Source organism: Macaca thibetana, chromosome 8 (assembly GCF_024542745.1).
Source record: "Macaca thibetana thibetana isolate TM-01 chromosome 8, ASM2454274v1, whole genome shotgun sequence".
NCBI classification, from domain to species: Eukaryota; Metazoa; Chordata; class Mammalia; order Primates; family Cercopithecidae; genus Macaca; species Macaca thibetana.
Window position 1 is genome coordinate 36,782,439 of NC_065585.1, and position 12,185 is coordinate 36,794,623.

Below are 12,185 nucleotides of genomic sequence, written 5' to 3' on the forward strand. Positions count from 1 at the left end.
AACTTACTCATGTTCATTGATGTAAAGTTCTGCAAGTTCATGCCAGGCTTCTTGGTCTCCAACAAATCTGGTGAGAGGAAAAGAAAAAAAAAGTAAGTGTGTAGATATTCTGCAAATGAACAGCATGAAGACAAACAGGAAAATCAAATGCAAATTCCATTTTAATTAAAAAAGATTTATCAGAATAACAAAACACGATCCTCTTGTAAAACACTCACTGTTCCAGATACTCATTCAGTTCCCGAATGGCCTCAACATTTTTCCCCTGGGCTTTTCGAATGGCAATCTTACGCTTTCTTGCAGCCTGTGGGTTGACATTAATAAAGGATTAGGCCCTCATGATTCCTTGGGGTTTTGTAAAGAAGGTAATTTGACTGTGCAAATTATTATCTCAATGCCAGAGAAATTCCATTGTAGAACTACTGCTTAGTGGGAGTTTATAAACATACCCCATGACATCCCACTGGGGAATTCAAACATTCCTCTAACAATCACATATGCTTTACTTTTGATGCACACAATGTATGCACCGTTTCATCCAAATAAATAACCATCCAGATTCTGATAATTACTAGCCAGCAGGGAATCCTAATCTTTATCCAACTTAAAGTCCTTTACTCTGTCTCATTCATAAGATCTGTATCCTAAGAGGTGGAGGAATGGTGGAGATTAGGGGGAAAAAAATCTCACCATGGCATGGCCTTTGAATATCATTATATAAATATGGCTTCTGACAACTTTTTCACAATTTTAAGAGAAAATCTACCCATGAGTCTTTCACAAGAATAATACAGTCCTGAAATAAAAATTGTATAATAAGTAAAACAATTAAAAGTTGTATTCTAAAGTTTTTTAAATGATAAACATAAAAATCAGTGCCATTTATTGTGCATTCATCAAATATGTACCAGACTTCTACTGTTTGCTAATATTGTGCTACACAATGAAAATATAAAGATAAAAAAGAAATGATAATTCCTTGCAGAAGCTCATTCTCATGACAAAAACATATCAAATAAAAAATTTAATGCAGTAAGAGCAATGACAGAGATATCTAGGGTGTTATGAAAATAAGGAAGAGATCCTGACACATGCTGTGGCAGAGTGGACAAAGTGGAAAGACAGAAAGCAAAGACGGTCCCACATGTGATACCTGTACTGAAACAAAGAGTAAGTAGACATTAAAAATCAAAATAGGAAGTTATTTATGGAAACTCATGTGCATAGTGGGAAGAACACACGAGCAAAGGCCTTGGAGAAAGCAGTACTGTATGTAATCCAAGACTACAAGTTTGAGGCTGAGGTAAACAGTCAGGAACCGGAGCACACTGTATAAATTATTAAATTTACATCCCCTCTATGTTTGCTTCAAATACAGAAGGATAAACAATGAAACATACTATAACTGAGGCCAAGCTAAACTTATTAATTATGAATAAAATTTCTTATTGTTTTATATAATATTCCACAAGATGCAGACAGAAGTAAAATGGATATGGCCTCTTTAGAGTATCAAGAGCTACTCATTATGGGGTGGCGAGTGAGTGATTTGGCTCTGAAGAAATGAAAGTAAAAGTTTAGAGAAATCAAGAGACTAATAAACAAGGGTCAGAGCAATGTTTATAATAATTGTGGTAATATTTGGGTAATTAAAAATGATGTCTTAAGAATATATATCCTTAAGCATATCCTGAGAGTAAAAAAAAAATAAAAAAAGAATCTATATCCTTAATCAGGTCATGCCAAAGGCCTTAGTGCAATGCCTGTCACACAGTAGGCACAGGCAAATATTTTTAATTTTTAAATTTATTTATTTTAATTAATTAAATTATTTAATATTTTAATATATTTTAATTTTTAGAATTTTACTAAGTAAAACAAAAATGTACCACAATAAATGAAAAGTTTTAAAAGTCTCAAGAACTCAGAAGTAAAAGTAAAGCTCTGAAAGTAACTCAAACCCTAAAACCATTAAGAATTTTAGACTTAAAATGGGAGCATTGTCCCTAGTCCTCCCAATAGATGAGGGATAAATTAACATGTAATCAAGAAACTTTCTTTTGGCCATATCTGATTTCACCAAAATTTGAAACATTAATTTAATCTTTCATTTTTCATGACACTACTTCTTCCACAGACAATATGCAGAGCAAAAAGTCTGTTTTGAAATCAAAAAGACAAGAAACTGAATCCCAATTCTTATCACTTACTAGCTTTTTTAACCTCTGCAAACGTCAGTAATACCATCTACCTTCAAGCATCAATATAAAACAACTAACACAGCATATAATAATATTAAATAAATGTTATCTTCCTTTTTTAACATTTGGTTCCAGGCTTAATGTTTATGTGTTAAATCTTGCCACAAAATTCTAACCAAACAATATTTAAAGGACTGGAACAGACTTGCTTTACTTGATATTTATATCTTGTCCCAATCCTTACAGGATTTGTAACAGGAGAGATGAGATACTGTATGCAGTGAAAACTTGTTGAAAACAATTGGATTCACCTGGGAGCAGAGGTGCATGCCTGTCATCTCAGCACTTTGGGAGGCTGAGGCGGGAAGATCACTTGAGCCCAGGAGTGAGAGACCAGTCTGGGCAACATAGTGAGACCCTGTCTCTACAAAAATAAAAATAAATAAACATTTTTTTAAAAAGAAAATATTGCATACAAATGCCACAAATCAAACAAAAAAATCAAAGTATAAATATGATAGCAACTAACACATCTATAGTAATAAGTGGCATGAACACTGTCCTGGACACTTAGGTACAATAAGTTTCATGAAGGTGGACTGAAAACACCTAACTTTGACTCACTGTTTCAGTTATTTGACCACAGAATCATTCCTCTACTGTTGAACACATACAAACACAATGTTTTCAGGTCAGCAGCTTTCTGCAGAATACAGTTTGTAAAGCAATATTTTAGACTGTTTCAAAGATCATTAATCTTTAAAAATAACTTTTAAAAGAGAATTCTTTTGAAAATGATGGAAAATAGATGTGTATCCAACTGAAATGTGTCAAGAGGGAGAACTAGGGTATCTGAAATTTCTGATTCTCATCCTAGATTCTTCTATAAGACTTCCTAAAAGAGGCTGTGCACAGTGGGTCATGCCTGTAATCCCAGCACTTTGCAAGGCTGAGGCAGGTGGATCACTTGAGGTCAGGAGTTCGAGACCAGCCTGGCCAACACGATGAAACCTGGTCTCTATTAAAAATACAAAAATTAGCCAGGTGTTGTGGCGCACATCTATAATCCCAGCTACTCGGGTGGCTGAGGCAAGAGAATCATGGAACCTGGGAGGTAGAGGCTGCAGTGAGCAGAGATTGCACTGCTGTACTCCTGCCTGGGCGACAGAGCAATACTCTGTCTCAAAAAAAAAAAAAGACTTCTTAAAAGAAAGAAGCAGATTTCTTACAAAGTAAATAATTCATTATTATTTTGAATTATGTCCATTTGTGGTGGCTAGTATGACTCTAAGAATTATGCAAAAAAGAAATTTAGTATTAATTTTGTAATAACCAATTCCATCTGACAAAAACTTCAGGAAGATAGAAGACTTTAAATACTAGGCTTGGCCAGACACGGTAACTCACGTCTGTAATCCCAGCACTTTGGGAGGCTGAGGCAGGAGGATCAATTGAGGTCAGAGGTTCGAGACTAGCATGGCCAACATGGCGAAACTCCATCTCTACTAAAAATAAAAAACCAGGAATGGTGGTGGGTGCCTGTAATCCCAGCTCCTCGGGAGGCTGAGGCAGGAGAATTGCTTGAACCTGCGAAGCGGAGGTTGCAGTGAGCCGAGATTGTGCCACTGCACTCCAACCTGGGCGACAGAGTGAGACTCCATCTCGAAAACAAAAATAAAAGAAAATACAAATAAAAATAAATAAATACTATGCTTTATTAATTAGAGAAGCATGTCCCCAAATCCCTAGTGTATGAGCAATATATTTCTCAATCATGTAAAATCTAAGATACAGCGTTTTATCTCCTACTATTCTAAAATTTTAAACAAACGTTTAAGTGGTAACCATTCAGCTATGCAAAGCCAGTCTTCCTAATTAAAATATACATGGTAGCTTAAAAAAAAACCCTACTAAACTATCATTACCATATGAGCAAAGGTATATTATTAAGTCACAAACTTTTTACTAAATAACAGCCTTTTACAGGTTAGTTCTTCTAAAGAAAATCATACTATCCTGACATAAGAACCAATCTTTATCATAATTGTATTAAATTAAGCAGATAATTTAATCCTGGCCAAAAAGACACAACAGGACCAGATTTACTCCTCCTGCCTTAAGATATGGGACATTAGGCAATGAAGGGCAGTGACTCCTGAGAGGTGGGGAAACAAACCAGGTGAGTCCCATTTTTATTACCCTGGCTCACTGCTTTGACAGTTTCAAGGGTGCTGTGCAGGAAGGGGAAAACCAGGTTGAGCCAAGTTCAGGAGTTCAGGAGAAAGAGCTGAAAGTCCACGATGATCAAAGAGGCTGGACTTCATAGGACAGAGTGCCAATGAGAGAAAAATATAGAATAAGGACTCTGGGGCTCTGCAGTGGTCCCCTTGAGTACTTAGTTTTGTACTGATCAGTGCATGCGGGTGAGGAAACTACCCAAGGCCAGGGAAACAAACACCAGAAAGGGTTAAGGGGAACAGTGCACAGCACTGATACAAGGCTGGAAACAGTCTCTTCTACCAGTCAGCCTGGAAAATGTCATGATTCATGGGTACTGAATAGAGTATCCAGAAGGATCTTGCTTCAGTAATGGGGTATAATTAGCCCTGGTCTAAACACTGTTCTGGATCAGGTCTAGCAAACACTCAAAGGTTCAAACTATTTGCAAGTAACTTAACTGCAGCCCAGAAGAAAGCTCAAGAATATAGGAATACAAACATGGAAAGAGAGGCAAACATGGCTGTTGAGTCTCATTTAGAGCACACTTTAAGCATGGCTCTGTTCACTATCTTGATTGTGGTGATGGTGTCACAGGTGTATACAAACATCAAAACTTACTAAATTGTACACTTTAAATATGTGCCATTTATTCTATGTCAATTACATGTGAAAGCAGTTAAAAACTAGTGCTAAGAAGACTACATGTTAATAGTCTTGAATATTTAACAGCTTTGATTTTGCATTTCTTTTTTTTTCTTTTTTTTTTTTTGAGACAAAGCTTCGCTTTTGTCCCCCAGGCTGGAATGCAATGGTGCTATCTCGGCTCACTGCAACCTCTGCCTTCCAGTTCAAGCGATTCCCCTGCCTCGGCCCCCCAAGTAGCTGGGATTACAGGCGCCTGCCACCAAGCCTGGATAATTTTTGTATTTTTTTAGTTAAGATGGGGTTCCACCATGTTGGCCAGGCTGCTCGAGAACTCTGACCTCAGGTGATACACCCGCCTTGGCCTCCCAAGGTGCTGGGGTTATAGGCATGAGCCACCACGCCAGGCCGATTTTGCATTTCTTTCTTTTACTTTTTCTCCTGCCAAAGTTCTCATTTTTTCTAAATATTTGGTTTGGATCTATCTTTACAAAAGTGAATTAAGAGTCTTAAAAATGAAAACTTCTGCATAAGTGATTCTAATATTTGGAGCTAAAATCTATTATAAAGTACAAAACTTCAAAAAGTACTCAATATGATATAGGATAAATTATTTTTTAAAAGCCATTTAGGGCTGGGTGTGGGCCTTATGCCTGTACGACTGTAATCCCAGCACTTTGGGAGGCCAAGGCGGGCAGATCACCTGAGGTCAGGAGTTTGAGACCAGTCTGGCCAACATGGTGAAATCCCATCTCTACTAAAAACACAAAAATTAGCTGGGTGTGGTGGTGTGCACCTGTAATCCCAGCTACTTGGGAGGCTGAGGCAGGAGAATCACCTGAACCCGGGAGGTGGAGGTTGCAGCGAGCCAAGATTGCACCACTGCACTCTAGCCTGGGCGACAGAGCGAGACTCAGTCTCAAAAAAAAAAAAAAAAAGCCATTTCGAGTCTTAAAGTTTTGTCACATAATTCAAAGCTTATGTAAAATTTTAAACAACAATATACAACGTATCATACATAAAAAAAGCAATTATAATAACAAATACACTGGTTCAAAAACCTAAGATAAAAATAGAAACACACATCTTAGTTTCTGTGCATTCATACAGAGCAGTAATGGGCACTGAAGGAAGTATATACTGCAGTTTGGTAGCTATCTGCAGAATAAATGAATACATCACAAATTTTACAGCTGGAAAGAAATGAGGAGCAGGCAGTGATAATTCTCTCTCTTCATTTTATGTAGACAAAAACCAAAGCGCAGTCTTACACTGCAAATCCTGGGGCTCCTGAATCTGTTCATGTCTCTTTTTTGCCACAGTCTCTTGCTCTCTGGACATTTACTACTCAGTTGTACAACTCCTTATTCATATAATGTCTAACTGTGAATAGAGTCAAGCAGCATATCTCCCAAAAGCCACACAAAACCCTAGGTTATGAGTGATTATCAAGCAACCAGAATGAGGCTCAACAAGGCTTCTTGTGGCTGTTGAGTCTCATTTAGAGCACACAAAAAACGATTTTAACAAAAACCAATTTTGGCCAGGTACAGTGGTTCATGCCTGTAATCTCAACACTCTGAGAAGGCCAAGGCGGGAGGATCACCTGAACCCAGGAGTTTCAGAACAGCCTAGACAACACAGCAAAATGTTGTCTCTATGAAAAATTTTAAAAGATTACTTGGGTATGGCGGTATACGCCTGTAGTACTAGCTAATCAGGAAGCTGAAGTGGGAAGACTGCTTGAGCCCAGGAGTCAGAGGTTACAGTTAGCCACAATCGCCTCACTGCAATCCAGCCTGGGCAACAGAGCGAGATCCTGTCTCAAGAAAAAAATAATAATTCTATCATAGCTTCCTTAGCGTAATATTCTATACAATAAAAATTATGCTTAGATTTTTAAAAATAAAAACAAGTTATTCATCTTCACATACTCTTCAATAGTGGCAAGTACAGTCTTGTTAAATGACTAAATTTAAATAATAAAATTTCTGTAGGAGTAATAGCTGGTTGTCATGTGTTAACTACCTCCTCTCAATTCCATTTATTACCATTGCTTCTTTCCTCATGATAAAGAGCCTTAATTTCTGAAATCAAAGTACCTATCCAGAGTTTCTTACTAACTGTACAATCTCGGGCAAGTCACTTAACTTCTCTATGATCTTGTGTGCCTATAGAATAAAGACAATATCTGAAAGGATTATGATAATGAGATAATATATGTAAAGTGTTTAGCTCAGTGATGGCCCATAGTAAATATTTGATAAACATTACCTTTCTTCATTATCACGTCATCATCATTTTCTTCAATTCTACCACTCCTCCTTTCACCATTTTCCTCATATTTATACTCTGCTTTGTAGAAAGCTGCAGCTTTTTCTCAGTTGTAAAGTAGAAAATAAATCTGGATGATCATATAAGCTGTTCTTTTAACTGAACATACTTTACTTACATGTTTTCAAAAATTCACAAAATCAGAGCTCGCTAAACAAATTATATCATCCCTTAATCAATGCTAATAATTACATTTTTTGATCTCACAAAGTTTAGATTTTTAGCCAACACCAATTCAAATAATTTGTCTGCAGCCCTAATTGATGTTCTGAATAAACAATCTTGAGGTATTAAGAAACGCAACAATAGTTCTGAAGAACCCATGTATGATAGTGAAAAACATGCTACTAAAAGAATACCATGAATCACAAGCAATGTACTCCATTATCCAAAAGTAAATCAACTGGCCAACAACATGGATCCTATTCTATTTTCTTCAAAGAGCACTGAATACATAAGGTTCAATCCCTGGCTTCAGAGAATTCACATTCTTTTATCTGAAATATGTGTTAAATATAATATAAATAAAGCTGATAAGGAACAACTGAAAAGTACTGTATTGTTTAAACTGTGGAGTGAGCATAAAGGTTATTGTGATGTTTACTAAAACAATCAAAGGGGATGTAGCTACAGGACAGCTAGACCCTGAATAAAGACTAGAATTGGAAGAGTCATGCTCCTGTAAGATTTTTCCAACTGAAGAGATATATATATACACTAATGCCAAACCATAAATGGAAACCTATATAATTTGTTTCAAACTTTTAAAGATCATGAATAAATCTTCATCCAACTGGCTACATGCCTTCTATAATGTTACACAGAATAGGGCTAGTTAGCAATTTGTTTTGAAAGACATACTTTTTTTTTTTTTATTTTAAATAGGCTACCTGGGGGAAGAGATATTACCTAGAAAAGGATTAAAGGATTAAGGCAAAATACAATCTAGAACCTCCCTCTTGCCTCACTCCAGACTCAGTGACCCAGAAGGAACTGGACAGTTGACCAGCAAAAGGAAAGCAGAATCCAGGTTCCCTGCCTCCAAGGTTTATACCTAGAAGCCTGAAAAATGTGGCATTTTAAAACCATCTTCCAGAGCAAGACACCCTCTCAAGGTAACTGGTCTTACACATTTATTGTTTATGGAACAAATGTCTGACTGTGTACTCGGGTGTATTCAGCAGCATTGTTGCCTGCAGTTCCCTGTGTTTACCAGAGATACTGAGCTCAAAGAAGAGGTTTTACTCTACTCATCACTGCAACCTGCACACTGATCCACAGTCACACAGAGGCCTGTGTTCTGTTCCCTGTAAATGGAAACATGTTCTGAGCCTGTCTGCCTCCCGCGGCTGCACCTGGTCCTCCATACCAACCCCTGGGGGTGTCCACAACCACTTCGGACAGAAGAAGGTGGAATTTCAGACAGGAGCTTGATTGGATCTTAAATGACAGACTTGGACTAGCTGTAGCCCAGACACTGGCCCCGCCCAGAATTGCCAGGAGAAAGCTTTGCTGGCCCTGGAGGTAACGCAGGGCCCGCCTCCCTCTGCTGAGTCCAATAGGCACAAGCAGGCTGGCGTATGGCCAGAGTGTGTCAAAGCCCTCTGATGCCTTTCCTTTACCTTTTTAAAAGAATCCCAAATAACTCACTGAAATGACTCAAAGGCGAAAAAGTTTTACCAAAATGAACCCTTTTTCAGTTAACTACTCATCAAATGGATGTATTCGGACCCTCTCAAGTTTCTTTCCCTAGTTATAGTGGGGAACTGGCTGAGTGTTAATTGTGGGATTCACTATACCATCTTACCCTCAAGACACGAGAAGACGAACAAGATGAAAATGCAACCTGCAGAGCTGGGCTTAATTCCCACGTCACAGTCTGGTTCCTGCTACAGAAGGCTACCCTTCTGAGACAAGAGATTTAATAGGGAATTGAAGGAACAGTTAGGGGGCCAGGGAGATGTGACTGACACTGATTTTCAAGGTGAATGAGGGGTTGGTGGAGGGTTTGGTACTACAGCTAGTCAGGACATTTGCAAATTCAAATACATTCCTGTGTGAGGCATGTTACCGTTTATCAGTTTTTGTAAATATGTGTATTTTAAGCAGTAAGATTTAGCTGGTCAGACTTTCCTAGGCAGTCTCAGTGGTGCACTTCCTGTGTTGTGACTGTTCTGAAGACAGAGCGGCTCTAACAACTGTGAGAAGCCTGAATAAAAATCAACCCCCTTCCCCACCTCCCCTCACCAAAAAATAAAAATAAAAATAATCTTTACCCTTGGCACAGAGAAAATTACAACTAATTCATAAATAAAACTACAAATATTTGATATATCACAATAGGCAGAGTTCACAATTCAGGACAAAATCTGCTCTTTCTGAGGTATGAAATCAACTAAAAAACAATAATTACTCTGCTTTCTGAAAGGCATTCCTTCAACAAGTATTCACTGGAAGCCTACCAAATGCTGGGCACTCTCCCACTCAATGGATAGAATTTTTTCCCCTTAAGGAAGATTCAAAGTATGAAAAGTCAATCATTTTCAAAACGCAAGCCGAAAAAAAAAAAGTGCAAAACTGGTACTGGAGTAATATAAATAACAAAAGTTGTCAGTAGCCCAGTCCCCTCCAATTCCACCTGTCTTAGTTTTAGATTCCCATAATCTCTAGCCTAAGAACAGCCTCCAAATTACTTATCTCTTCTCATCTCCTTCAAAATATATCCTATTTCGATGACACATTATCTCTAAAACTAACTGATGGTATTTACCTAATCAAAATTTGACTTCATACTCCATTCTCTAAGAATAAAAATTAAAAATTACCAAGTTGTTAACAAATATAGACCTTCTTTTTGTACTTCTAGCTACTCTGTACAATGAATCAACTCAGAGGTATAAAATACTATCTTCCTTAGAAGTAAATCAGCGGAGGAGAAGAAGGTTAACTAGGCAGAGTACCAGAACTTTGCCCTCTCTTTATCAGAAGAGAAATGAAATTTGAAAAAAGTGTAAAAGGAGACAGCTCAGAAAGAAAAATACAAATGGTGGTTTAAGAATATTAAAAGATGTTCTCACTCCTGTAATCCCATGGCTGTTTAAGAATACTAAAAGATCTTCTCACTCCTGCAATCCCAGCACTTTGGGAGGCCGAGGCGGGTGGATCACGAGGTCCAGAGATCGAGATCATCCTGGCTAACACGGTGAAGCCCTGTCTCTACTAAAAAAATACAAAAAAATTAGCCGGACGAGGTGGCAGGCGCCTGTAGTCCCAGCTACTTGGGAGGCTGAGGCAGGAGAATGACGTGAACCCAGGAGGTGGAACTTGCAGTGAGCCAAAATCGCGCTACTGCACTCCAGCCCGGGAGACAGAGCAAGACTCCGTCCAAAAAAAAAAAAAAGAATATTAAAGGATGTTCAGCAGTACTCATAATGCAAATTAAAACAAAGTAACATTTTTAACCATTTAGGCAACTATTAAAAGGAAAAAGCTGATAATATATCACGTGGCAGTATATGGGGAAAGTGGCACTCTCATATGCCACAGAAAGTGAGTACAGATGAATAAAAAGCCTTTTCAGAAGGAAATTTGGTAACATCAATCAAAATTTAAAATCCATGGAACTCCTGACCCAGACATTTCACCTCTAAAGATTCATCCCACCAATGACATCCATGGAAAAACTGTTTCTGAGAGGAAATACCAGAATCATCCTAAGGGTTCACCAAGGGGACTCAGTTAAAGAAATTTTTTCATTAAGACAAGGGAATATATATCCATGCAATGCAATCCTACTCAACAGGATAATGTAAAGGATGTGATGACATGCCATGATCTTTAAACTATACTGTTACATAGACTATACCACATTTGCAATTCTAGCCATTCTCCCTGTCAGAGGAATACACACATACACACACACACACACACACACACACAAGCACACCTATTTGTGCATGAAAAAATATATCTGAAAGATCACATAAAAAAATCATTAACAGTGCTTGCCTGGCTGGGCGTGGTGACTCACGCTTGTAACCTCAGCACTGTGGGAGGCTAAAGCGGACAGATCACTAGGTCAAGAGATCAAGACCATCCTGGCCAACATGGTGAAACCCCGTCTCTACTAAAAATACAAAAACTAGCTGGGTGTGGTGGCATGCACCTGTAGTCACAAGTACTCGGGAGGTTGCATTAAGCCGCAGCCTGGAGACAGAGCAAGACTCACTCTCAAAAAAAAACAAAACAAACAAACAAAAAACGGGGCTTCCCTAAGAGAAGGAGTACCTGAGCTCAGGGATAGAGGAAACCTGAACTCAGGGATAGAGGAACAGACTTATTTTTTTTTACCATATCATTTTATATTGTCCACAATTTTTTTTTTTTTTTTTTTTTTTTTTGAGACGGAGTCTCGCTCTGTCGCCCAGGCTGGAGTGCAGTGGCCGGATCTCAGCTCACTGCAAGCTCTGCCTCCTGGGTTTTTACGCCATTCTCCTGCCTCAGCCTCCCGAGTAGCCGGGACTACAGGCGCCCGCCACCTCGCCCGGCTGGTTTTTTGTATTTTTTAGTAGAGACGGGGTTTCACCGTGTTAGCCAGGATGGTCTCGAACTTCTGACCTCGTGATCCGCCCGTCTCGGCCTCCCAAAGTGCTGGGATTACAGGCTTGAGCCACCGCGCCCGGCCTATTGTCCACAATTTTTAACATGCGTATGACTTTCTCAATAGAGTATTTCAGAGCTTTCAAAAAGATGGTGAGAAGGTATGCCATTCCACCATTCTCTCAAATA

General features: G+C 38.5%; 1 protein-coding gene across 2 annotated transcripts in view; it reads right to left on the bottom strand.

Annotated features, from left to right (window-relative positions):
• Positions 1-12,185, bottom strand: part of EMC2 (ER membrane protein complex subunit 2) — a 50,107-nt gene that overhangs the window by 17,271 nt on the left and 20,651 nt on the right. For both annotated transcript variants that reach the window (XM_050801386.1, XM_050801387.1), the window contains exons 6-7: positions 219-304; positions 8-67 (exon numbers count right to left, since the gene is read on the bottom strand). In XM_050801386.1, the coding sequence (XP_050657343.1) occupies positions 8-67; positions 219-304 (146 nt within the window). The remainder of the gene's footprint in view (positions 1-7; positions 68-218; positions 305-12,185) is intronic.